Source organism: Melanotaenia boesemani, chromosome 21 (assembly GCF_017639745.1).
Source record: "Melanotaenia boesemani isolate fMelBoe1 chromosome 21, fMelBoe1.pri, whole genome shotgun sequence".
Lineage (NCBI taxonomy): Eukaryota > Metazoa > Chordata > Actinopteri > Atheriniformes > Melanotaeniidae > Melanotaenia > Melanotaenia boesemani.
This window is the reverse complement of record NC_055702.1, coordinates 28,639,549-28,665,941: the sequence shown is the minus strand read 5'-3', so window position 1 is coordinate 28,665,941 and position 26,393 is coordinate 28,639,549. Positions and strand designations below refer to the sequence as shown.

The 26,393-nt window shown below is 42.6% G+C and overlaps 1 protein-coding gene across 4 annotated transcripts in view; it reads left to right on the top strand.

The window, feature by feature from the left end:
• Positions 1 to 671: 671 nt before the first annotated feature.
• exoc6 (exocyst complex component 6) overlaps positions 672 to 26,393 on the top strand; it is a 77,395-nt gene continuing 51,673 nt past the window's right edge. For 2 of the 4 annotated variants that reach the window (XM_041973805.1, XM_041973804.1), the window contains exons 1-5: positions 674 to 1,068; positions 10,938 to 11,109; positions 21,457 to 21,504; positions 21,673 to 21,763; positions 21,999 to 22,044. In XM_041973805.1, the coding sequence (XP_041829739.1) occupies positions 971 to 1,068; positions 10,938 to 11,109; positions 21,457 to 21,504; positions 21,673 to 21,763; positions 21,999 to 22,044 (455 nt within the window). In that variant the 5' untranslated portion in view covers positions 674 to 970. Of the gene's footprint in view, positions 1,069 to 10,937; positions 11,110 to 21,456; positions 21,505 to 21,672; positions 21,764 to 21,998; positions 22,045 to 26,393 lie in introns of all 4 variants that reach the window. The other 2 variants (XM_041973802.1, XM_041973803.1) reach the window with 2 other exon arrangements.

Below are 26,393 nucleotides of genomic sequence, written 5' to 3'. Positions count from 1 at the left end.
TCATTTATTTAAAGGTTATTTTTATTATATTTCATATATATATAGAATTTATATAAAAGATATATTTATGTTTTAAATATTGATTTATTTTCATATAAATGTATAAAATAAAATCTACAAAAATTTATTTATAAAATGTTTATGTTTACATTTATTTATTTTATTTTTATTTATTTTAGCTATTTACTTCCAGATCACAGTGGAGCTACAAAATCACCATTTAATGCCAGGAAGTGAAAAATCCAGTATTTCACTGATGACCAGAGTAACTTTTAAAGATCTGGTTATTTTTAATGTACATGGATGTACATTTCTTCGTGAGTAGTGACCCTGACCTCCTGAGGCAACAACACGGCGTTCAATGCAAAAACCAAACACTGACTCCTCAGTTGCTGCTGCTGGAACTTCAGTAATAAAACTACAATGTGTGCATTTTCTGCATATTTTGTTTTTGGGGTGCACAGCTGAGGTTCGCCTGGGGCTCCACATTACCTTCGACTGGCACTGGTCACATCTTTGAAGTCAGAAATATAGAAAAGTTAGAACAAGTCATCCTCCTGTCTTGGAAAAATTTACATTTATTCACATTTGTTGAATTCATCCATTCATTGGAGCCTCTCTGGCGGGCCGGTTTTGGTCCCCGGGCCGTATGTTTGACATCCCTACATGCTGCGTTCACTTGTACTTTACATTTCTGACATTATGGGTGACATGTAACTGAGTTCAGGCAGGACATGTTTATGCATCTGATACAGTCAGATCCGTTATAGGTGTTTATGCGTACCGCAGTATTTGCGGTAAACTTTGCGGGTCTTCGCCCCGCCGTTCCTGGACGTGTGAGATCAGCTGTCAGTGAAGTCCCGGCTGCGGTAGAGTGCCTCTCACAGGCCAGCCCTCACACTGACCTGTCCTCGTCCTACACGGAGCAGCAGCTGCAGTGATAGCCGTGATGCACTCTTCATAAACAATCATGGCGGAGAATGAAACCCTGGATTGTGTAACGGAACACGAACGCATTTTGCAGGAAATTGAGAGTACCGACACGGCCTGTGTCGGTCCTACTCTTCGGTAAGAGTCTCTGAAATCTGGGGTCCAAGCCGATGATACCGTGTGTGTTGTGTAGTCTTTCCTCCATTATCAGACGCTTCGTTTCAGAGCTAGCATAGCGACCGGCAGGCTAACGTTAGCAATGATAGCTGCATCCTATATGGTGTTGTGATGAAGACAGAAGCTAGGCGCGTTAATGAGGCTAACACGGACCGTTTCAAGTCAATTTAATACAGCTTTATCTAAACAAAAATTCTTGTGGGGGTTTTACACTCAGTCAAGTCATTTAGGAAGTTCTCATAAATGATCACATTATTTGTAGCTGTGACTGTGGGACTTTACGTTATTCTGCTGGTGTTAGCTCGAAGCTAATTGGTAACAAATGATGATAAATTTGACACTTTACGCCTCTGACATTATAGTTGACCAAAGTCAGATTTGCGATCATGACCCTTGGTGTTGTTATGTGAATGGAAAGGAGGCTGACAGCTCTGAAATCGGACGTTGAGTCACTGGAGTTAACGATTTCTAGCACCCTTTGCCGCCTCTGTGTGGAGTACTAGCTAGCTGTCAGAGTAGCTGCCAAGGCCACAATGAATGATATAAATGAATAGACTTCAGCTGAATTCCTCCACCTCCTACATGCCTTCACCGTAGACATGCCTTTGGGCGATGATTCTTTGTTAGCATGCCTGGGAATACCTCTGAAGACATGCCCATAAGTTAACACTAAATGACACTCAGTTAGTTTGGGTTTCATTGGTTAGTTTATGATCTTATTACCAGTTGCATTTCCAGTCCAGTCCGTAGTACTGGTATTCCTCCACCGCGTCATTGGTACTCCCCACATCTGCAGAGTAATCAGAGTATTTCTGCAGATGACAGCAGCATCTCACAAACTGATCTGCTATTGTGTTTGGGATCTTTGTCCTGCTGCATGAGACATTTCCAGCTTCATCTGTCAGACAGACGGACTCACATCTGTCTCTAGAATACTTGGTTTCCAGCGGAGTTCGTGGTCCACTCAGTGAGCGGCTGTGAGGTGTCCAGACCATCATCCCTCCACCACCGTGCTGACAGCTCATCGTGCTCATGTGCTGTTTGGTTTTCATTAGAGCCAAAACAATTAATAGAATAACTTTATTTCAGTTTTTCTAGTAATCACATGACTACTGTATTTTCTGGACTATAAGTTGTTCTAGACCAGGGCTACTCAATTCGGTCCTACGAGGGCCGCAATCCAGCAGGTTTTCCATGCATTCATGTACCAACACACCTGAGTCAAATTAATGAGTCATTGTGTAGAACCTGATTGGCTGTTAGAGCCACCTAATTTGACTCAGGTGTGTTGGTGCAGGGATACATGGAAAACCTGCTGGATTGCGGCCCTCGTAGGACCGAATTGAGTAGCCCTGGTCTAGAATATACGTCGCATCAGCCATAAAATACGTTATGAAGAGGAAAGAAGAAGAAAAAAACATATTAAAGTCGCACTGGACTATAAGTCTATAAGTGTATTTTACAAAATCCAAAACCAAGAACAAAGATTTAACCTTAAAGGCGAGTTGTGTATATATATATATATATATATATATATATATATATATATATATATATATATATATATATATATATATATTCTAACAGACTCTCAGGACAGCAGTTAATTCAAGTCGTTGAGCTGTTGGATTTTTGTGTTCTGTCCAGAAATGAAATGTAGTTTAAGGGGAAAAATGCATAGAGGAGTGTGTCTCTGAATGTTGAGATAATAAAGTGCCTACCCCTGTATCTGAATCCTCCACCTCCATACGGAGTTAATAGTTGGAATCAGGCTGCATGAGTGGGTACAGGGATGGATCGTTGCTGCTGATTACAGACTCCTCTGCAGGCGTCCACATGAAGGAAACTGTTGACGTTAAGGTGGTTAAATGGACAACAGCTTGGCTGGAGTTCTGATTGTTGTTGCTTCCTGGAGGAAGGACTTAACCTCTGAGGATGCATGAAATGACAAAAAAAACAACGTGGTCTGGGAAACATACAGTTAATTTCCAGCAACCTTCTGCAGCATTTGCTGCACATGACCTTCATACTCCAAAGGAGATTTGAAGATCACCAGAATGTTGTCAAAGTAAACAACCACACAGTGGTTCAGTTAGTCCAACAGGAAGTCATTGACCTTGGCGTGGAAGATGACTGAGCACTGTTGATTCCAAAAGCCATTACTGAACACTTGGTGCAGCCTTCCACTCACCCCCCTCTGTGACATGAAGTGGTAGGTGTTACTAAGGTCAAACTTAGTTAAAATACTACCTCTGAACAGAGAGTTGATCAGATCCAGTCATCATTTATTTTGATTCAATCTTATTGAAACCTCTCGATACAGAGTCTTCTTTGTCTCTTCCAACAGAGAAGATGTCTGATGGTGTGACAGCATGTCCCACTTGGGATTTCCACTGGGGATTTCTGCCAAGGGAAAACAGATGTAAATTAGCTGCGAGGCTAACTCTACGCACACCTTCATCTTCATTAATGTACAATGTCTTCATTTCAAATAAATAGAGGAAAAAAGGAATTTCATAATTTCACTATTAATTGTGCTATAAAGGGCATATGTAATTAACCATAAAGATCTCATTATATCCTGACTTTCCATGTGGGATCGTGTGTGAATCAGGAAGTAAAATAAAGTTGCACTGCTTTGTTTTCCTTCCATGTTTCCATGGCCGAGGAAGATTTTTCCTCCAAACTAGAGCTGCACAATAAATCGTTAAAAAAATCGCGATCTTGATTCACACACACACGTGATCTCATTTCTACACACAGCGATTCTAAAGCATTTTATCTCGGCTGTATCTCAAACCAACGCTCCTAATTTCCTGCCGGATTTTTTCAAGCGTCCCAAACGGAGCACTGCCGTTGCCTCCTCCCTCAACCAATGGCAACGCGCCGTTACAACACGCGTTTCAGTGGCGGAAGCCGCCCGCAGGCCAGTGTTTGGAAAGAGTGAGCGAGAGTGAAGGCGGAGGAAGGTCTGCAGGAAGGAGGTTTAAATGTATAGCGAAGAAAACCCAAGCGGTAGTGGCGAGTCCCCCCCTCACCTGAACCAAGCTCGTACCCAAAAAATGTTCGTATTCAGCAGCGGTGTGGAAGTATTTTGTAGAAAATGTTTTCAAAAGAAATTACTCTGGGAAAAAAAGTGCACATAGAGCCATAAGAAATAAATGCAACAGATCTGAACAGACTTTTCGATTTTTTAATTAATGATTAGTGTTGTTTTATAGGCAAGTACTAATAGGCTCTGTTAGTTCCAGGTACAATGTGTGCAGTAAGGTGAGTTTGATGGTCTGTAGCAGGTTCCAGATGTGTGGTCTAGTTATTTAGGTGTCAAACAGCAGCTGGAAAGCTAGCTGCATGTTTTCCTGCTTCAAAAGCATTTTATTATGTAGTTTCCAGAAAGAAGCCTCCAAGTCCAGGCAGAGGTCCTGGAGCCTTTTCATCTGCTTTCTCTGAGAGAAATCACAGTTAATATGCTGGATTTATGTATTCTGCACACAGCAGAGGAGACTTGGATGGAATTTACTTTACTTCTTATTTATGTATATAAATAAAGATTAAAGACCTATAAGGAGGGTTGATGTGATTTTACACATTTACAGTGATGTGAAATTATTAATGAGAAATAATATTTATTTCTCTGACAATAATAACAACCGGAACATCTAGAATTGGTATGTCTTACAGGGCCAGATTGTACTTGTGGACGTACCTTATAATGTTCCTATTAATATTTTTATTATTTAGTGGCATGGTGAGCAGGTCAACAAATTATTTTATTTTGTGGGGATGGATGGTTGGTTGTCTCTGAGTTGGTGAACAGAAAATGGATGGTATTATTTACAGATCAGCAACCTTCCAGCTGGTGTTGCTCATTCTGTCCCTGGGAATGTTTTCTACCTGGGCTCTGGGACATATATGGACAACGGTTATATACATGAGCAGGTTAGTAAAGTATTAACATCATGTTGGAAACCCTGAGAAGAGAAGAAGAGGGTTCCAGCTTCATGTGTTTCTCTGCTGACTTGGACTCGGGCGGAGAAAGGTTGTAGAGGTAGCTTTGAGGCAACGGAGCTCCAGCAGCAGCTCAGGGACATAATCGTATGGTCAAAACATAGAAATAGATCAAACTGTAAGAGGAGTGTTGACATTTACAAAGCTCCTGGAGCTCGTGGCTATTGTGGTTAGCTTCTGTTTGAGCAGGAACAAGCTTGTTTGGGCCTTCTGCTGTCTGAATGCTGCAGCTTCCTCCTGCCCAGTGACGGCTGGGTGGTGTACTGATCTTTAACTTGTGTAAAAGAAGATAAATTAAGTAAAGATGTGAAATCAAACTAAGCCATGTATACTGGTATTATTGATGCTGTCTGTTTTCCTTCTAAAGCTGTGGCAGGGTTTAATTTTTCCTCTTTCACCGTGCAGCCCTGCCTGTCTTCCAGTACTTCATTGGAGAAGCTAAAAACTATTTGAGGCCAGGACTTTGTTCATTTTCAGTGCGAGATGATTAGGGTAGATTGGACTTCTCTGCCAGACCTCTGGTGCAAACACAGACTGTAAAACCAGGAAGTCGGATTCTCAGTCTCTTCATGTTACTCACTTTTACAGGCAGTGGATGTTTTTATTTGTGTAAGCAAGTTGAATGTCTCTAGATTTCCCTGATTTTGTCTGGCAGTCAGAGCTTCGTCTGCACGATGTTTCCCACCGGTGTGAAACACAGAGCTCAGTCCTGTAGTAAAACTTCAGGTGAACAGCTTTTATGATATATTGTAGGTGTTAAACCTGAGTTATTGAGTCAGAAAGTTGCACATAAAACTCTGGGAATACAAATCAGAAATGTTCAGCACTGCCAGTAAAATAGTTTTTAGTTAATGGTTTAGTAAAGATCCTAAAAGATCCTGTTCCTGGTCAGAGCACAACTCAGATGTCACATTTGTAAAATCTGTCTATGCTAATTTCAGGCTAATTTATTTTAGTATGTGAGTTCACAAGGGCAGGAATCAATCCAGCGTTTGTAACAAACCCCTTTATTTATTAAACGGATCCTCTCCGTGGGCCCTTGGATCAGCCTCTGCCAGAAACAAGCAGAATGAGACTCTTCTGCCCGGAGCCCCGCCTCCCCATGATGCGGCTGCCTCTGATTGGTCAACTGCTGGGAGTAGTTGTCGGAAACGCGCACAGTTTTCATCATAGAAACACCGGCAGAACTTGTAAACAAGCCAAAGAAATACAAATACTCCGTAAACAATGTCAACACAAAACATGCAGCTTTACATGTTCGAGTCCGAATCAGACCCTCAAAACGAGAGTGAACAACTCGACAACCTGCAACGACTTGGCAACCCTCATCGACTCCACAGCCTGCAGCGACTCGGCAGCCCGCAGCGACTTGACAGCCTGCTGCAACTCGGCAGCCCGCAGCGACTTGTCAACCCGCAGCGACTCGACAGCCTGCAGCGACTCATCAACCTGCAGCGACTCAACGGTCTGCAGCAACTCGACAGTCTGCAGCGACTCCACAGCCTGCAGCGACTCAGCAGCCCGCAGCGACTCGATAGCCCGCAGCGACTCAACAGCCCGCAGCAACTCGACAGTCTGCAGCGACTTGGCAACCCTCATCGACTCCACAGCCTGCAACGACTTGGCAACCCTCATCGACTCCACAGCCTGCAGCGACTCGGCAGCCCGCAGCGACTTGACAGCCTGCTGCAACTCAGCAGCCCGCAGCGACTTGTCAACCCGCAGCGACTCGACAGCCTGCAGCGACTCATCAACCTGCAGCTACTCAACGGTCTGCAGCAACTCGACAGTCTGCAGCGACTCGTCAACCCGCAGCGACTCCACAGCCTGCAGCGACTCAGCAGCCCGCAGCGACTCGATAGCCCGCAGCGACTCCACAGCCCGCAGCAACTCGACAGTCTGCAGCGACTCGACAGCCCGCAGCAACTCGACAGTCTGCAGCGACTCGACAGCCTGCAGCGACCCGACAGCCTGCAGAAACTCGACAGCCCGCAGCGACTCGTCAACCCGCAGCAACTCCACAGCCTGCAGCGACTCGGCAGCCCGCAGCGACCAGACAGTCCGCAGCGACTCGACAGCCCGCAGCAACGCGACAGTCTGCGGCGACTCGACAGCCTGCAGCGACTCAGCAGTCCGCAGCGACTCAGCAGCCTGCAGCAACTCGACAGCCTACAGCGACTCGTCAACCTGCAGCGACTCAGCAGTCCGCAGCGACTCAGCAGCCTGCAGCAACTCGACAGCCTGCAGCGACTCGTCAACCCGCAGCGATTCGACAGCCCGCAGTGACTCGTCAACCCGCAGCGACTCAGCAGCCCTGCAGCAACTCGGCAGCCCGCAGCGACTCAGCAGTCCGCAGCAGGTTAATTCCTTTAGTTTGACCGTTGCTTACACACTAACTATCAAAACAAAACAGACAAGCTCAGGACCGGAAACGTGGTCCTTGATTGTGGGAACAGACCCTCCTTTCAGCCCGGTAGCAGATCCCTCGTTGTACCGGACCTGATTCGTCCAGCAGTCTTCCGTGAAGTGCCGGTCACAGATACAAATGCTTTGCAACGTTGGTGCAAAAAAAAACAAACTCCATCCATCGCTGTCGTTGTTTCCTTCAGGAAATGCAGCTTTTCCTCAGCTGAAGAAGCTTTTCTGGTGTCACAAGTTGACACCAAAACGTCGCGGTAGAAACGTAGTAGAAAAAACTCTCTTTATTAATTCCCCCAAAACATTAGAATTTAGTGTTTTTTTAATTAATTAATTAATTAATTTAAATAACCACTATTTAACAGCAAACCTGAGTCTTTTTCTAATTTTGCAATCAGGGTGATGGCAGGAATAACTTTGGAAAAAGGTTCTCACTAAATACAAAGATTATTTTTATTTCATTTTTAAGAAAATCAAGACAATAAAACAAAAACTTTTATATATTTATTTTAATTTGTTGAAATGTAATTAAGTTTGAAAGAAAATTAAAAACTTAAACTTGAACTGAACTTTATTGTCATTACAAGTGCAACGAAATTATTTCCAGTACAACCCGTCCAAGAGTAGACAACAACAACGTATAAACATGAACAGGATCAGGCAGACCCAAGAAAAGAAAAGGAAAGGAAAGGATCCTGGTAAACATTCTTGTTACAAAATCCAGGAGACAAACACAGCCAGTACGAGGTGGACCAGCATGTTATCTGCTGACTCTGGCTGGCTGAACATAAATGTAAATATTTGATCATTCTTGTAGACATTTTTTTTTTTATCAGTAAATATTAATAGAAAATAATTATATATGCCATCCTCTACCATTCTGTGTGGAAATAGAGCAGTATAGGTTTTATGTTGCCCTGCTCTATTTAAACTTGCAAAGCATCAAATAACCCTGTGGATGTGCAGCTGGGTTGTAGTAATCCACTTTGGATCACTAGATGGAGATGCTGGTCCTGAAATGAGTCGCCTTGGCAGCGGTTGCTGGGTTTGTGCTCTACAACATGGATGGAGTTTGTTTTTAAAAAGTTTTACAGGCCTTACAACAAGACAGGTTCAACAGAGTTGATGTTTTTTAACATTTAAAACAAACTAAACAAGCCGGGAATCTTCAGATTGTCCCTAGAGTGCAGTTAAACCCCCCCCACGGTCACGAGCTGAGAAATGCTGCATTATAGTTTCACACTTTCATTTTAAAAGCACAAAATTACAGATTTTATAGATACAGCAAGTGCTACATGCGTGGAGGAAAGTTAGTACTAATAATACGCATTTGTACAGTGTGTGTTTATAAAGTCTGCACACACACACACACACACACACACACACACACACACCAACAGGATTTCAGTGCTATCCTGGCCCAGCTTCAACTGGCACAAATGGCTTGGTGTGTACATGTGTGTGCTGGTGTGTAAGAAAGTGTTGGATTACCAGTAGGGATTCATAGTGGGAACTCTTAACAATGTGCCAACTGGCCATCTGTGTCCCATCTGCTCCTACAAGGTGGTGCTGCTGCTCCTCAGTGTGCTTCCAGTGCAGCAGATCATTTCCAGTCATTTTACTGGAAATGATCGGATCCTTCTGGACTCTTCGCTCTGATAGACCTGACCCATCATAAATAATGAACTCAGATTTAATATTTCTTCAGTGGACTTCCGTTATCTCAGATCACTTTACATCTCAAAGTTTTAAAACTTTGTGAATTCATGGTTTGAGGACCATGAACCAGAAGTGGTTCTCCAGCAGTTCCAGTACACAGCCGTGTTAAATCGGCAACGCTTCCTTGTGTAACTCCGCCATCTACCTTTAGATTGTTTACATTAGTTAAAGGATATTTTGGCCCTTGTTCCTCAGTATTTGGACAGGAAAGAGGAGGCACAGACGTACTGCAAAGGACACCATGCTGGGATTTGAACCCCTGGCCAGCTGCATCACGGAGCCATAGCTTCTGTACATGAGGTGAAAGGCTAACCAGTGGAGCTCAACACCACGCTGAATTATTAGCGTTTTTAATCCTTGAATGAAATGCTTCTTAGTGCTTGTTGCTACTAGAGAAACATGTTGGCCAGATGCTAGCTGTGGCTATTGCCCAGACTGATTAGAAGGCTGTAGACACCTGTGATGCTAATTAGTGGACACACCTTGGATTAACACGACTCTTTGGTCACATTATTTTGTCTTTGTCCAGGCCTGTTTCATGAGTTTATTTTTTTAATAATTCTGTTGAAGCATGGTTGAAAAGCAACGTCTGACTTTCATTGGTTAAATATGATAGAATTTTTATTTATTATTACTTTAGTCAGATTCAGATTATTTCTGTAACCATTGTGAGTTTTTCTTTCATTAACCGAAGGGAACCAACACTTTTGTCCACGTGTGTACATGGCAATCACTTTTTCACACATGGCCATTTCTTAATAAAACCATCATTAAGCCCTGCGTTTTTGTCTTTACTTGTGTTACTTGTCTAGTATTTCATTTGATGATGTGAAACATTTCAGTGTGACAAATGTAAAAAAAAGAAGGGGGCAAACACTATGTTTTGTGTGTGTGTGTGTGTGTGTGTGTGTGTGTGTGTGTGTGTGTGTGTGTGTGTGTGTATTCAGCTTCAAAGAAATATTTTTGAATGCATGACCTTGACTGAAAATCAATTCACCATCTTTATTTAGAAACTAAGCTGCAGAAAAGGGACTTGTTATGACGGAGTCCAGAAGTCAGACTGGGTTCAGTAAAGTGAATCAGGATGCTCAGAAAGCTAACGTACCATCTGAATATCTGTGAGCAAAATACAGGATCAGATAAAATGTTTAAAACTTTTTAAAACTATTCTAATTTCCTTTCTATTTAAGCCATAGCCAACCCAGCAGGTGCTCTAAGGCTCTGAAGGCATACATGATGAAGGGTTGCAGTAGATCATTATTTAGCCCTTACAGCAGACAGGTGGCTGTGTTATGAAAACCAAGATGGCTGACTTCTCCTTCCAGGTCTACTACTACTTCTTTTGGTGTGTATTGGTGGCTTGCAAACAGTGTTGTGGAGTCTCACTGCAGCCTATATTACAGATTAATGTGGTAGTGAAATAACTGCAGGTTCAGCTGTTTTTTTTATACCTTCACAAACTTGTTCACTTTTTACTTGATTGTATCACCATGACAACTTGTTTCCAGTGAATCCAGTGGTTGTTTCATTTGCAGTTCTATCGGTTTGTAATACGCTGCAGAGATGCTTTCTGACAGACTTTTTCACAGCTCTTAGTTTCTGTATTATTTCATCTTTTACTCATCCCTCTCTTTTCCCTTCTACGTCCCTGTTTCTTCCCTTCTTCCCTGTCTGGTTTCTGTCAGGTCCATTTATGATGACCAGCCCAATGCCCACAAGCGCTTCATGGAAAAGTTGGATGCCAGGATAAGGAACCATGACCGTGAGATTGAGAAGATGTGTAATTTCCACCACCAGGGGTTTGTGGATGCCATCACAGAGCTTCTTAAAGTTCGGGCTGATGCAGAGAAACTGATGGTAAGAGGCATGATAGCAGAGGACTGCAGGTTAAACAAGGTGGGGATAAAAGAACAGTTTAGGTTTTAATACACAGCAGATACATCTTTAAATTTACTAAACTTTGGACCAGTTCAGACATGGTTTCTCATCTGCTAGCATGAAGTAGCCCTAAAAACTCTAGATCTCTGTCACCCCCAGTCAAAGTCCCTGACTGTCCTGGTTTTTACGGCTGGTCTCTGGGCTACGCTCTGTGGTGACGGGACCCTGTGTGTGCCAGCTCAGGCAGGAATTTACTGCGCTCTAACATTACAGGCTCACCTGGGTTTTGGTGAGATATTGGAAAAGTTTCCATCTGGTTTTAAGTCAAGTTACAGAACTGGAACAGCACTTTCAAGAGTTTTTAACAACCTTCTTTTAACCGTAGATTCTGGAAGTTCAGCTGTCCTGCTTCTTCTAGACCTCACTGTAGTTTTCAGTGCAGTTGATCACCAGATCCTTCTGGATCGTTTGGAGCGGTGGGTTAGCATCAGAGGTTCTAAATTAACCCTTAAAACTCCAGCAGATCTCCCTGAGCTCCATCTCTTCCTCCATCATCAGCGTCTCAGCAGCGGTGGTGTGTATCTCTGTGGGGTAAATGTGATGGATATTTAACCCTTTAGATGATCTACGGAAGTTTTCCAGGCATTTCTATCCCGTCCAGGCGGTTTACAATCCAACCACTCAGACTGAAACTGAACTCATGTTATCTTCCAGAACTGTTCAAGTAGTCGACATGTTTTATGTGACAACTTATGCTGGGTGTACATCAGAAGACTTTAACAAGATTTGGAAAAGATTCAAGAGAACTACCTGCTCACATCTAACAACAAATGTTCAGAGTTTTAACTCGAGTCTCAGACTGTGAATCACTATTTACGAAACCACAACGAGATTCTTTTAGCATTTTTGTGATATGTTGGACAGCTGATATGGAACAGGACTGATCAATAAGGATCAATAAGGAATTACACGTTGTTATTATTTCATGAAGTGTGGCTCTGCCTCATGAGTTTCTATTCTTCTCTCATTCGTTAAATCGTGATACTGTAACCCAGAAACGATCCACAGCAGACCTTCTAATAACATCCGCTCCTCTTTCTGGACGGTCCCCCTACAACGGTGCATCACCGCTTCTTCTTCGTCTTTTTTTTTTTCTTTTTCGTCCGTTTTTGTCGTCGTTCTGTCAGGGTTTCTGCTGTTGTCAGAGCTCATCTATTGGTTGTTGATTGTGTGACGTCACTGCCACTTGCGACAATATCAAACACGTTTATACTGTCGCAGACCCAAGAAAGACTGACATGAACCAGCGCAGATTACCGCCTTAAACCCAACGATGGAGATGACGGGACTCCAGTAAGACTCCTACATTTACTAAAGACTTCCGTTTTTAGTCTGCAACTATGGAAATCATGAAAATCGCATTAGTCAATACTTTTAACCATTCGGTGACACGAATTTTAGATGAAATTGCTCCAGTCAAACTTAAGTAAGTTAAAAGCATAAAAAAGAACCTGCCGTAAGTCTGAACACAAATGGTGCAAAACTAAACTGCAGGATGATTATAGAAATTACAGAGAACAACTCAGAAAAAATAACAGAAATAAAGGATCTAGACAGCAATATTCTTCTCAAATTATTGCTGAAAATCTATAATTCCAAGTTTCTGTTTAGTACAACATGAAACTGCTGGGCTCTCCTCCTCAGGCTGGTAAAACTCACTACTCTCCAACTCCACTGTGCCATGCTGCTGTCGCTCTCCAGTTTTAGTCCCTTACAAAACCATGACCTCCAAAACTAGGTACATCAGCTAAGCTATTGTCTTGATGCAATGCCTACCAAGGCTTTTGAATGTGTTTTTGATTGTCTGGTAGAAGATGTACTTGGAATTGCTGCTCTTTGGACTTTTCCCCACCGTTCTTAAATGTGCTACTAGGTTAAAAAAGCCCAACCTAGATCCACTTATTGGTAGTTACAGAAGTCGCGTGGCAAAAGATACGTATCGGATTTAGGACCACATATCCAAGTGGCCTAGGTTGCATTTGAAAAAAACATCAGATACAGGCCGCATAGGGGTAAAAATTCGGATTTAGGTCACTTCAGCCTGCAGTGTGAAACCAGCCAAAGTAAGCATTTCATATGGTGTTCCCCAAGGGTCTGTTCTTGGCCCCCTTGTTCAATCTGTACATGCTCCCACTTGGTTAATCCGTAAGCATATTCCGATTCTGATGACACACAGTTCTACATATCTGTTTCTGCTGACCACCTGTCCAATAAATGATCTCATTCAGTGTATTGATGATGTAAGAAACTGGATGACTGAAAACTTTTACAACTGAATGATGATAAAATAAATTCTTTTAGTGAGTCGGAGGTCTCTGAGGAACCAGGTTCCTCATTTATCCAACTTAACGTAGCAAAACAAACTACAGGCTGCGTCTGCTGCACAAAAAGGAAATGCTGCCCTTCTACTTTCAGATTAATAAAAGCGTGCACACACACGTCCTCCACCTGTTTCCATTTATAAATCAGAATCAATTCTAAAGCGGGCGCACCTGAGGGGAACACCTTGCCCCGCCCACATGGTGGCTATAACTGGTCATGTGGACGCCTGTAATATATATTCATCACTTCATTTCCATGATGAGGCACATTGGAACTGGTGGGCACGGCGTGGGCGTTACTGGTGTCAGAAAGACAGAATAGTGGCAGCAGGTGGAGATGCTGTGTCAGAAGAAGACACGCCAGAGGCATCGGAACGTCCGGATGTATATCTCAGTCGGTAGAACATCCGTCTGCCATGCAGGAGATCAAAGTTGGAATCCCAGAGCGGTGAATCACTTTGGAGAAATATGTCTGCTAAATGACAGTAATGATGCCGGTAATTTAGTCATTTGTTTTAATTTATAAAATAAATATGTACAGATACATCTGAGATTGGTAGCAGTTTATTTAGAGTTAAATAATATTTCTTTCTATTCATTCTATAGCTGTGTGGGCGGTGTTTTTAACCAGGTGGACAAGTAGTTGTGGGAAATAAAGACGTGTGGGCAGAAATGAGGACAACAATAAAAACATTGTGTAAGAATAAATAAAGGAAATCCTCCTCTTGTGTGTTTCGTTAGCGTAGCATCACTTCTAGACCTCCAGCCTCCAGTCTGGTCCCGCTCTGCCGGAATGAAGGACCAAAGCTACTTTCCACACTGACGGCTACATGCTGGCAGCAGACTGGCTCCTTATTTATCTATTTTTACCTAGAACCAAAAGCTGTGAACACATCACTCCATTTTTAATATCTCTTCATTGGCTTCCAGTGAGGCAAAGAATTTTTTTTTCATTCTTTTTGAATGGCACAGCTCCTCGTTACGTCTCCGACATGCTCACCGAATACACACCAAGCAGAACCCTGAGATCATCGATCTACTCTGTATTCCCAGAATACAGTCAAAATCAGCTCATGGAGCTCCCAGTTGCTACGTTCCCAACCACACGAACTCAGGTCCGCTACAACAGGATCTTCTTTTAAATGCAGACTCAAAACGTTTCTATTCTCACAAGCTTTTAGTTTTTAACTGTTACCTTTTAATTTTTAATTGTTTTAAACTGCAACGTTGCCCTTTTTGTCTTTGTTTTATAGAAATATTCTGTTTTTAATCTTGCTTTGCTTATGTAATGCTGTACGTATGTGAGTTTTAATTCCCCTTTAATTCAGAATGAAAATGAAATCTTCTTTAAAATGATCTTGTAAACACCTAATTCTGAATGAAAATAGCCATTCAGAATTAAACTTCAGTCCGAAGTAAGAGGCTGATTTATTATGGTTTTAAATCTGAAATGAGTAGTTCCTCGATCATGTAAACATTCATTCCACTTTAAATCAATTCAGGTCGTTCTGAGCATGCTCGTTCCCTTGTCCTGTCGCCATGACGATACGGTCCTCTACCTCCCTTCGCCTCCCCAGCTGACCCCAGTGAAAAGCAGGATGCTGGTGTCGAGCTGCTGCTTCAAAACTAGAATCACCATCAGAGTGAAAGTGGTTCTCATCCTCTGGTCTTCCATGTTGTGGATGAAAAGAACCTGAAACCACTGCCGCCCCAACAAACGTCTTCTTGGCTTTATTCCAGCCATAGAGGAGCATTATTTTTCTTCTTTTCACACACACATAGAACTTTCTGCTCACTGGTTGATCTTTGGCTGCTCCTGATTGGACGTTACCGTCAATCTAAGCTCTCTGATTGGTGGAAAGTCTGACAGGAAGTGGCTTCATCATCATGTCCAGGTCTAAATAGAGGTCTCTTAGCTACATAGTAGTGATGGTGATGTTTTTATGGTGAAATGTGATAAATAATGCTGTTATCATGGATCATTGTGGATTTACCAGATAGAGTCTCTGAATAAAACTACATTGAGTGGTTGGATTGTAAACCTCCTGGACGGGATAGAAATGTCTGGAAAACTTCCGTAGATCAGCTAAAGGGTTAAATATCCATCACATTTACCCCACAGAGATACACACCACCGCTGCTGAGACACTGATGATGGAGGAAGAGATGGAGCTCAGGGAGATCTGCTGGAGTTTTAAGGGTTAATTTAGAACCTCTGATGCTAACCCACCGCTCCAAACGATCCAGAAGGATCTGGTGATCAACTGCACTGAAAACTACAGTGAGGTCTAGAAGAAGCAGGACAGCTGAACTTCCAGAATCTACGGTTAAAAGAAGGTTGTTAAAAACTCTTGAAAGTGCTGTTCCAGTTCTGTAACTTGACTTAAAACCAGATGGAAACTTTTCCAATATCTCACCAAAACCCAGGTGAGCCTGTAATGTTAGAGCGCAGTAAATTCCTGCCTGAGCTGGCACACACAGGGTCCCGTCACCACAGAGCGTAGCCCAGAGACCAGCCGTAAAAACCAGGACAGTCAGGGACTTTGAAACATAACCAGTAATAACAGCCTCTGTCCCATAATGGAAAGACCCGATTCCTGCCTACTGACCAGTGTAGGATGATTTAGCTAACAGCCTTGATTCACTTTCTATAAATGTCCTCTCTGTCTCTGCTGCGGGGCGGTTCTGGTCGGATGCTGTACCCTCTGTATGAAATAAAAAGGAACAGTGATTATGTAGCGGGTCCCCTTGTCTGGAAGCTTCACTGTTGAAACAATTTTCATCAAAAAGCTGACTGGTCAATTGGGTCATGGCTCTCAGCTGTGTGACAAGAGCTGAGAGTTCAAAAATCCACAACCAGAATTGAGAAGTTTGTCACTGAATCTGTGAGAAAGAGCCTGTCACAAGCCATTAAAAAGCATGAAAGGCCCAGTGCACCGCTGATGGGTTCAGGTCCCCGCTGCCTGGTTAATCTGAATTTGCCTGCCTTTGTTCTTGCTCCGTCATGGACAATGAGCTGATTACAAGGCTGAGCAGCTGCAGTGAGGGAGGTAGCGAGGGAAAAGAGAGGGCATGAAGAGGGGGAGCAGAGCGAAACGAGGAGGTTGGACAGACATGTGACAGCTCATTTGGCAGAACCAGAAGCAAGGTGGTCCACCCAGAGATGTGATGAAATGACCGTCTTCACTCGGAAAGGAACAAAACCTGTCTGTAGAAGTTTAGGACCAAAACTACATTCCTTCACTTTTAAAGATCTTTAAAAAAAATAAAAACCAACTCAAAATTAACACATTTTATTCAGAGGCTCTGAAATGTCCTAAAATCACTAGTTTTATTAGATTTTTCTCACACAGGAGGACTTATTGAAGCAGAGGGTCTTTGCATCGGTCCAGGACAGCCGTGTAGCTCTGCTGTGTTTTCATAGCTTCTCACCAGCTGCTGTTCGGAAAGACACCAGTTCCTCAGAAAGGAAGAACAAGAACTTTCATTCGGAATAATAGAGGAATTAATGTGGAGATAACGAAAATGTCCCAATAGAAAGTTAAATCACTGATTTGATTTATGAATAAATGAATCAGAGAAAATATTTAATTATATGAATGGATCGTTTATATGATTCTTTTCTCCTTTTATTTCCCTTTGCTGTTGTTTTAGTTATTTCTCTCCAGCTTTTCTGCTGTTATGCCAGCTTTTGTCTTTTTGTGTTGCTGTTGCTGTAGAAAAATATATATAAGGTGTTTGCCTTATATTACCAACATTATTTAGGCAGCTTTCTGATGTGCTTTAATGTTAACTTACATTTTTTAACTCCAATATTTTCTTTGCCATGAAATATATCACAGCAAATATCATATATGAACCAAAATAAAAACCAGAGATGTTTTTCTCAAATGTCAGAAAGACGTCATCTTTGATAGTGTTGTGTTTTATATATGATGGTCACCATGGTCTGGCGCTAACACATGGAGTCGCTGTTACAGCCGCTCACGTTAGTATTTTCTGACAAAGTAAAACTAAGACATGACATCATGACGGTGGTGAAGACAGGCTGTAATGTTAATAAAGTTTTCAATGCTGCAGTGAATAAAGCTCCTCCCCTCTGCATCCTCATCTCTCCTCCTAAAACACGCCTCAACCTGCAGCTGACGGAGTGATGAACGCTCGTTCTGGACTCTCAGATATTCTATACACTTATTGTTATTTCTACAGTTACTGGCTACTTAGCTAATGCTATGCTAGGTTGGGATGACAACAGCGATGTTATTGCTAACCTTAAGCTAATTTAGCACAACGTTAGCAAAGCAGCGTAAATAAAAAGCTGAAAACTGGAGACATGCTGAGTCATTAATGTCACAACATTATTATAAACGTACCTGTCGGCAAGCTCCACTCAGCCCACTGCTGTAATGTAACCTGGCTGACGCTACCTGTTGAAAAGACAAGGAGATGACTGTGAGACTGAATGGAGTCAGAGCGCCATCTAGTGGACAACCACTGCAAGGGCATCATTCTGTAGACTCCAAGACTTAACAGCATTTACTGTTTTATGAGAAAGTAAGAATAAATCGGCATAAAATCTGCAAAACAGCTGCCGATATCGGCCATTTTGAAAATGGCTAATACTGGCCGATTTAATCGGCCTGCCGATAAATCAGTTGGGCCTTAATTTTTAACACAACACGTGTGGGTCATGACAACTTGCCATCATCTCTCTGGTATGGTCATCGAGATGTAGAGGCCAGATGGAAAAGGTGAGCCAGCTGACGCTATGGATGGATTTGAGAATAAAAAGAACATTGATGGAAGGACACATGAGCGTCACCCCGTGGAGGATGATGGTGTTTTAACTCCCACACTTCTCTGGTTGAAACTTTTTTCTTCTTCTTCTTTTCCTGCGTCATGCACCAACATTGCTGGTCTAGCGGCTCTGTGGTCTTCTCTGTGTCTCCTCCTCCTCTCCATCTCCTGTTCCATGAATCATGATGGCTGACAGTGATCAGCTGATCGGCTTTTCTTTCTTGTTGTGTTTGTTTATCGTTCAGGTATTTACCCCAAAGTATCACAAACACAGCAGCTGGCTGATGGTAGACAGGGTTTATACTTCAGCTATGCAGGGGTGGTTCTAGAAAAGCTTTGAAAGGGGGCCAGGCAGGAGCACTGGCCAGGAAAAAGGGGGGCACAAATGAGACATTTGTGTTTTTAGCCAGATCATCAGTTTTATCAGAGTTTCTTCATCAATATCAGCTGTTTAGCGTCAACATCTGCTGGTTTTATGACAGATGTTGTCACCATGTGTAAATGGTTGATGAGATGATGCTGTATGAATTGTGCATTATAATCTAGAACATGGTAGAGATGATACAGAACAACAAAGAAGTACATTTCATGTTGCATTTACTGACCCTTGGACATGTGATGTTTACCCGAGGGAAGATCAGTTAACAGTAAATATTTGTAGCATTGACTTACAATAAAAACAGGTCAGTTTCAGACATCAATCAAAACATGATTCATTTGTAAGCTATGATTAATCTGGTTTAAAATTTTAATCATTTGACAGCCCTAATATGTATATATGTGTATATATATATATATATATATATATGTATACATATGGTGTTTATACCATCATTGAGGTGCTTTCAGTCCTCAAGGATGGCTATTTTTTCAGCTGAGATTTGACAAAAGCTGTGTCCCAATTCAGGGTCTGCACACTTCGAAGTGCGCAGACTACGTAGGCTACAGAGTGTCCTCCGTAGTCTACACACTTCGAAGTCTGCTTAACGTTCGTGAAATGGGACAGCCTACCTAGTCTACAAGAATTTCCCATAGCAACAACACAGGACGTTTAATCACTTAAACCTCAGAAATTACTCGTAGGAAACGTCAGTAGACGCTGAACACGGAGCGGCAACACCGACAGTTAAAAAAAAAAAAAACGGTTTGAGGCTCTGTTGTTTTCCAGCCGGTACACACTTAATTAACCCCTTAAAAGTATCTGAATATCAAATATTACCGAATTTTAATGTCACCATTTAACAAACATGCTTTAAATGTACTTTGTTTTGTAACGTTTATACTAAAGTGTAGTTAAAAAAACGAACTTTTTTTAAAATAAAACTTTATTTAAACTTAATAAGACTCTTGTGAGGTTGCTGATTCGCCACCGTCCTGTGCGCAATGAATTGTGGGAGAAAAGAGGCCGCGAAGGATGCATCACCAGCAGCCTTCGTTTGAGGCCAAACGAAGTGCGGATTCGAAGGGTGGATTCGGAGGGTCCTTCAAATTCTGTGAATTGGGACAGTACTTAGCGCACCGCGATGACGTATGTGGCCGACGAATCCGCACTTCGAAGTGTGCAGACCCTGAATTGGGACACAGCTAAAGACTGTGAATCTTTTGGGGTCACTATTTACAAAGACTGCAACTAGATTCTTTTAGCATTTTTTGTGACATGTTGGACAGTTGATATGGAACAGGGCTGATCTGCCCTCAGTAAAGCAAACAAGGGGAGAATTTCAGAACCTGGAGGGATGAATGAGTTTCTATTCTTCTCTCATTTGTTAGATCATTATACTGTAACACAGAAATGATCCACAGCAGACGTTTACTTCTTAATAACCGTCCGCTCCTCTTTCTGGACGCTCCACCGACGACGTTTCATCACCGCTTCTTCTTTGTCTTTTTTTTTTTTTCCATCCGTTTTTGCCGGTGTTCTGTCGGGATTCCTGTTTCTGTTTTTTAGAGCTCATCTATTGGTTGTGATCGTGTTTCGTAACTGCGACTTGCGATAATATCAAACATGTTTGATATTATCGCAGATCCAAGACTAGGGAAAGACTGATGTTAAACAGCGCACATTACCAGCTCACACATAATGACCGAGATGACAGGAGCGTGCTGTGACTACAGTAAAACTCCTAAGATTTCCTAAAGACTTCCGTTTTCAGTCTGCAATCGTGAAAATCGTTTGGTGTGAGCCCAGCATTAGTATGTGTTTACCTCACCTGAGCAAAGCTAAAGCACCAACAACGGCCCAACCAAGCCAGGAGCAGCTCACAGCTCAGGTTGTCCCACATACACTGCCCCCTAGTGGCAGGAAAACACTAAAACATGTCTTTTAATGTTTGTTATTTTATGTTCAGCACTTTGTTCAGTGGTTGCTGCCATAAACTGCTTTTATAAATATGCTTTCAGCAGCATTCAGAAGAGAAGAGGGTTGAGAGGGATGCTTTAAATAGAAAGGAGGAACAAATAGCCAGTTTACGCATGGCATGTACTGTTAGAGACATCCTGTTGTCCGTGCTGCCCAGTTCTTGCTAGAGGACGTAGGGGGTTCTTATGTGTGGGGGTTCAACACTCACCGTGGATCAGATGGACAAATAGTAGAGATGGTGCAGTGATGAGCAGCACTGAAAGCCTGTTGTTTCCTCCTCATGGAGTATCAGAGCAGCATGTAGACTGTTTTGCAGGCCTATTAGCTCCCACGTTAGAACAGCTAATGCTAAAACTGTGTTTCACAAAACAAGACGATGTTTGGAAAATAACAGGAAATTTGAGTTTCGTGTCACCACGTATGTACACAGTCCAAAGGAAACAGACTAAAAATGTAAACTATGATCTTTATTATCACATTTCTGCTGTGCATGTAAACGTCTCTAGTATGATTATTGAAATAATCAGATTATTCAGTTATTGAATTTTTCACGCTCTGACCTGTAAGCGGTTAAAAAGGGAAACCAGAAACGGACCTGTCCAGGAAGTGTCCTGCCTCCAGCCCGGCAGCCAGCCATTTGACAGCCCTAATAAACAGTTAAAAAAAGAGAGCTTGAAAAAGACCAGACTGCTCTGTTTCTATGTGTACAGCAGGTCTCTTCAGTTCTCATCATTCATTGTGAAAAGACTAAAATGAGACTTTTTACAGTTGAACTGTGTTTGTTTTCAGGGTCAAGTGACAGACACTAACCGAAGACTACAAGAAGCTGGGAGGGAGGTAAGTCTGTACATGTGTATAACCCCAACATGCAGAGAACATGCTTTTTGTTCTCTTGTCACGGCAAATGCTTGCTCATTAACCACAAGGACAGTTCTGCATTAGACATGGCCGTACTTTCACCCAGTTGTCAGCAGTGGTGGCCTCATTGTGTGTTTTCTCCCCCAGGTGACGGCTCAGACGGAGGAGGTGATTCGCTGTCGGATCCAGCAGATGAACATGGCCACCACAGTGGAGAAGCTCCAGCTCTGCATACCAGGTAACCTTTCACACATCAGACGTCCATGGCTCTATGAGTGTGTAGAAGCAGCGGCATGCAGACATTGGTCATGTTCCTCACCCTTCATTCAGACATGCTGTTATAGTTACAGGAATGTGTCTTCTAATCAGCCTATTAGATCATTTTTTAAACAGTTTGTTCCTGTGGAGAAAGACTGATTAAAATGCAAGAATCTGGAAACTAATCCTGTTTCCTGTCTTCTCTTCATTTGCAGTGCTTGAAATGTATAGCAAATTAAAGGAGCAGCTAGAATCCAAAAGGTAACCATCTCACCGTCTATCCCTCACAGCTTTATTTGCTCTCCCAGTGTGACTTAGGATGCCAACAGATGCTGACATCTGGAGTGCCCTGCAGCATTTCTGTTCCAGACTCCATCACAGCTGTTTGAGGCTGTTTCTCAGTGTAAACCTGTTCACGACCAGATCCAGTCGCTCCTGTGGGACCAGTCTTTCTGCTGAATGTGTCCACTGTTCCATTATGGTGGACGTAGCCACTGAGAGTCAAAGCGGCACTAAGTCGCTATGTGCTAACTCGAGTATCTTCAGGTCCAGCAGAGTTCTGCCAACGTCTCTGAAATACTTAGTAAATAATTTTCCCCAAAATTCTAGTTTTATGTAATTTGTTGAGTCTTTTTGGTGCTGGTGGAGAAATCATTCACCAGTAGGCTCAAGTTGCATTTATGCTGTTTAACCCGGGAGAGATTTTCATATCACTATAATTTACTAAAGATACATGTTGTTGTAGTATTTAGTAGAATATGGGCAATGAACCCCAATGAACCCCCTGTCCTTGCTCAGCGTTTTTCACCAAGAGCCCAAAGTGGAGCTTTCTCCCTAGAAAACCATTTATCAGCTGTTCTGTTATATAGTACCTCCAGTTATGTAATGTCATGTGTAACAGCATCACCATCATTATTTCTGGTGGCCTCCCACTATTTGTTTTACTTAAAGGTGTTTTCAGTGATTTCACCCACAATGTGAAGGGAAACTGATCTGACTACCAATCCTCCACGTCATCGTCTCCCTCATGTAGCAACACATGAAGTCTAATTTATCTCCAGATCTGTAGACTCACAGGTGAAGCTTTAGATTAGTGGGGAAACATATATGATGCTATATGCTTGTTGCTAGTTAATCTTCTGATATCTAGAAAATATAGGCAAATTAGCAGCATCTGCTTCGGCTGCTCTCGTGTCTGTTCGAACATGCGTGATTTGTTTTTAGCAGCTTGTTAATCGTTTACCTGCGTTGATTATTTGACTAAAACAGTTAAATGAATAAAATCCAGAGTTTTCTTCAGGAATTTGAGCTAATATGGAGCAAAGTGAGCTAGCTTATATGGCCAAAGTTTAGAAGAGACAACAAGCTGATGTTCCACAACTTTCCATCAGACGAACTAACCGACCACCTCGCCTCTGAAAGAACTGGGTGACGTACTGTTCACTAGTGATGCGTGGGTCGGGGTTTCTTTCCGACCCGCGGGTCCCGCTCTTAAAAAAATTTGACCGCACCAAACCTCCCCGCACCTCCGCTTCTATTTTTTTTAACCCGACCCGAACGGCCCCGCCCCATTAAAACACATGTTATGATATTGATGAATGCTTTTATTTAGTCTTAGCCTGTTCAGAAATGTTTCCAAAGCAAAGAAACTTAATTTTACTAATGCATTGTAACTAAACTGTTACATTTACCCCCCCACCCCCGTTTTTGGCGCCCCAGGGGACACAGTCCAGTTCATTGTAGTCCAGTTAAAACATCTCATGTGATCCACATTAGTCCAGTTTCTAGTGACTATGTTCATAATAACCAGTTCTTAAAATAATGGCCTACCTAAGGAAAGCTCCATCAGAACCAGAACAGGGAACGAAAACCTCCATCAGAACCAGGACCAGGAAGGAGGAAAACCTCCATCAGAACCAGGACCAGGAAGGAGGAAAACCTCCATCAGAACCAGGACCAGGAAGGAGGAAAACCTCCATCAGCACCAGGACCAGGAAGGAAAGGATGGCCATCTTCCTTGATCAGTTGGGGGTGGGGAGGACAGGAAAGAGGGGTCAACAAGTACCACAACAGCAATGTCAGATATTTCTACATGGAGAGTAAAAAGAGCAGAGAGGAGCCCAGTGCATCATGGGACGTCCCCCAGCAGCCTTGGCCTATAGCAGCAGGACTAACGGATGGATCAGGGTCACCAAGTCAGACCTGCTATAAGATTGATCAGGAAGAAAAGTTTGAAGCCTGATTGTCATCAGAACCCTCTCTGCAGTTTTCTGAATCAGCTGTCAGAACCTTTCTGGATTATTTAGGAATATTATGTATTATTTTGGGTTACAGTGGTCCCTCGTTAATCGTGGGAGTTGCGTTCTAAAAATAACCCACAATAGGCGAAATCCATGACGTAGTCAGCTTTATTTTTTACAATTATTATAGATGTTTTAAGGCTGTAAAACCCCTCTCTACACACTTTATACACTTTTCTCAGACAGGCATTTACATTTTCACACTTTTCTCTCTTGTTTAAACACCCCCAAAGTTCAAACCTTTGTAGAAAAATAAGTCAATTTATGTAAATTTGGCAAGCTGAACACATTCTGTACTGTACAGGAGCCACGGCACGGAGGAGACTGGTGGACAGTGGTCTACAGCCAATCAGGACGCAGAACACAATGCGCTGTAAAACAAAAGCATGCAAAATTGCACAAAAAAGAAATCTGCGAGGCCACGAAAGGTGAACCATGTTATAGTGAGGGACCGCTGTATTTTGTTTTCTATTCTACTGAAGCGGTTTATACGGCAGCTTCAGACATCAGCTGTCCTTCCAAGCTGATCTGCAGACATCCAGAATCTTTGACAGGTTTCTGACTGACTTCTCAACTCTTGTTCTGCTCCATAAAATTGACTGAACTTCATGTTTTACCCCATGAACTTCCTTTTTGGGTCTATTACATGCCTGTCTGTATAAAGAAGGGAGGGGAGCTCACTTTGGACAAGAAAATAATGACCCTTTCTTGTTCATTACTGTGTACAAAAGGAAGAGACTATTCACTGGAGGGACAATTGACCCACAGTGTGCCCTTGTTCACAACAGGGCCCCCTCATTGCTGGTCTGTCATGGCCCTCAGCCAATCCAAGGCAATTAGACCATGTTGGCCACCTTGTAGGATTTGCTTGTGTGTGTGAGGGGGGGTGCTTGTTTTTCCTTCATGATGGGGATAAAAATCTGATTACATATCCACTTTTGGGGACTCCTTAAAGAGGGGGTGTGGAGACCTTTTAACCCCCACAAGTACAGGGTGATGTTAAGGTTAACATGTGGAGCGAAGGAGTGAAGCTAAGTGTTAATAATGAAGACTGTGCAGTGTCCTTTCTGGCACTTCTGCCTCCTTGTTTTGAAACTGACTGTTGTGGCTAAAGTTGGGACCGTCCAGATAAACTTTCAGCCAGCATGTGTTGTGTTGTGTACCTGTAGGGGCTCAGAGCCCTGCAAACAGGCATGTAACGGCTTGAAGAAGTTACCCACCATGTTGTGATGGTTAAAGCTAAGGAACTTTGGGAACATGCTGAAGGTATGTCCCTACAAGCCAAAAATGAGTGTGTGTGAAGTATACCTAAAATACTAATGACGTGGCGTGCTGTAACTCAGAGGTCACATTCTGTTCAGTGTCCTACCACCTCCAGTCTTTGTGTCTTCTGTCCTGCTGCTCTGCATTCTGCCAAACCCTTTCACTGCTCAGTTTATGCGTCTCCTATTCATTTAGTCAACAGCACATTTTACACTTGCTGACCAACCAATTAGATCCCTTCACAGCCTGCCTATCAGCCTAATGGTGGGAGCTTAGCACACTGACCTAATGCTGAACCCTTGTGATTTATGCAGAGTGAAAGAGAACAAAATCTCAAAAACCTCAAGTTGCAAGAAAGAAAATTGTAAATAGAATATCCCACAGAGGGCTGCAGGCATGGACATACAGTCATGTGGGAATGTAAAGTACACCCTCTTTCACAACCACAGTTCCAAAAAGTTGGTCTTCATGTAAAATATCAATAAAAACAGAAGTGAAGAATTTCTGAATCTCAACTCATCTTTTATTCCCAGCAGAAGATCACCAACACATCAGAGGATGAAACAGAAACGTTTCACCATGAGATGAAAATATGAGCTGATAGTGAATCTGATGGAAAAAGTTGGAACAGGAGCAACAAAAGGCTGGAAAAGTACCTGGTACAAACCAGAAACACCTGGAGGAGCATTGGACAACTAACCAGGTTACCTGGCACCAGTAACATGACTGGGTATAAAAGGAGCATTTCAGAGAGGCAGAGTCTCTCAGATGGAAAGATGGACAGAGCTTCACCAATCTGAGACAAACTGGATCTAAAACAGAACAATGTTCCTCAGACTTTGAAGATCCACCAGCTACAGCAGAGGTGTCCAAACTTAGTTTGCTGAGAGCCACATACAGAAAAATAAACATGGGGCTGGGCCACTGCAGAGAAGTGAGGTACATAACCTCACTTCTAGTGTACTACAATTGGATAAAATTTATCAAAGTTTGGTCAGATATGCTATATTGTTGATAATGTTTACAGAAAAAACAGCCTTCATCACA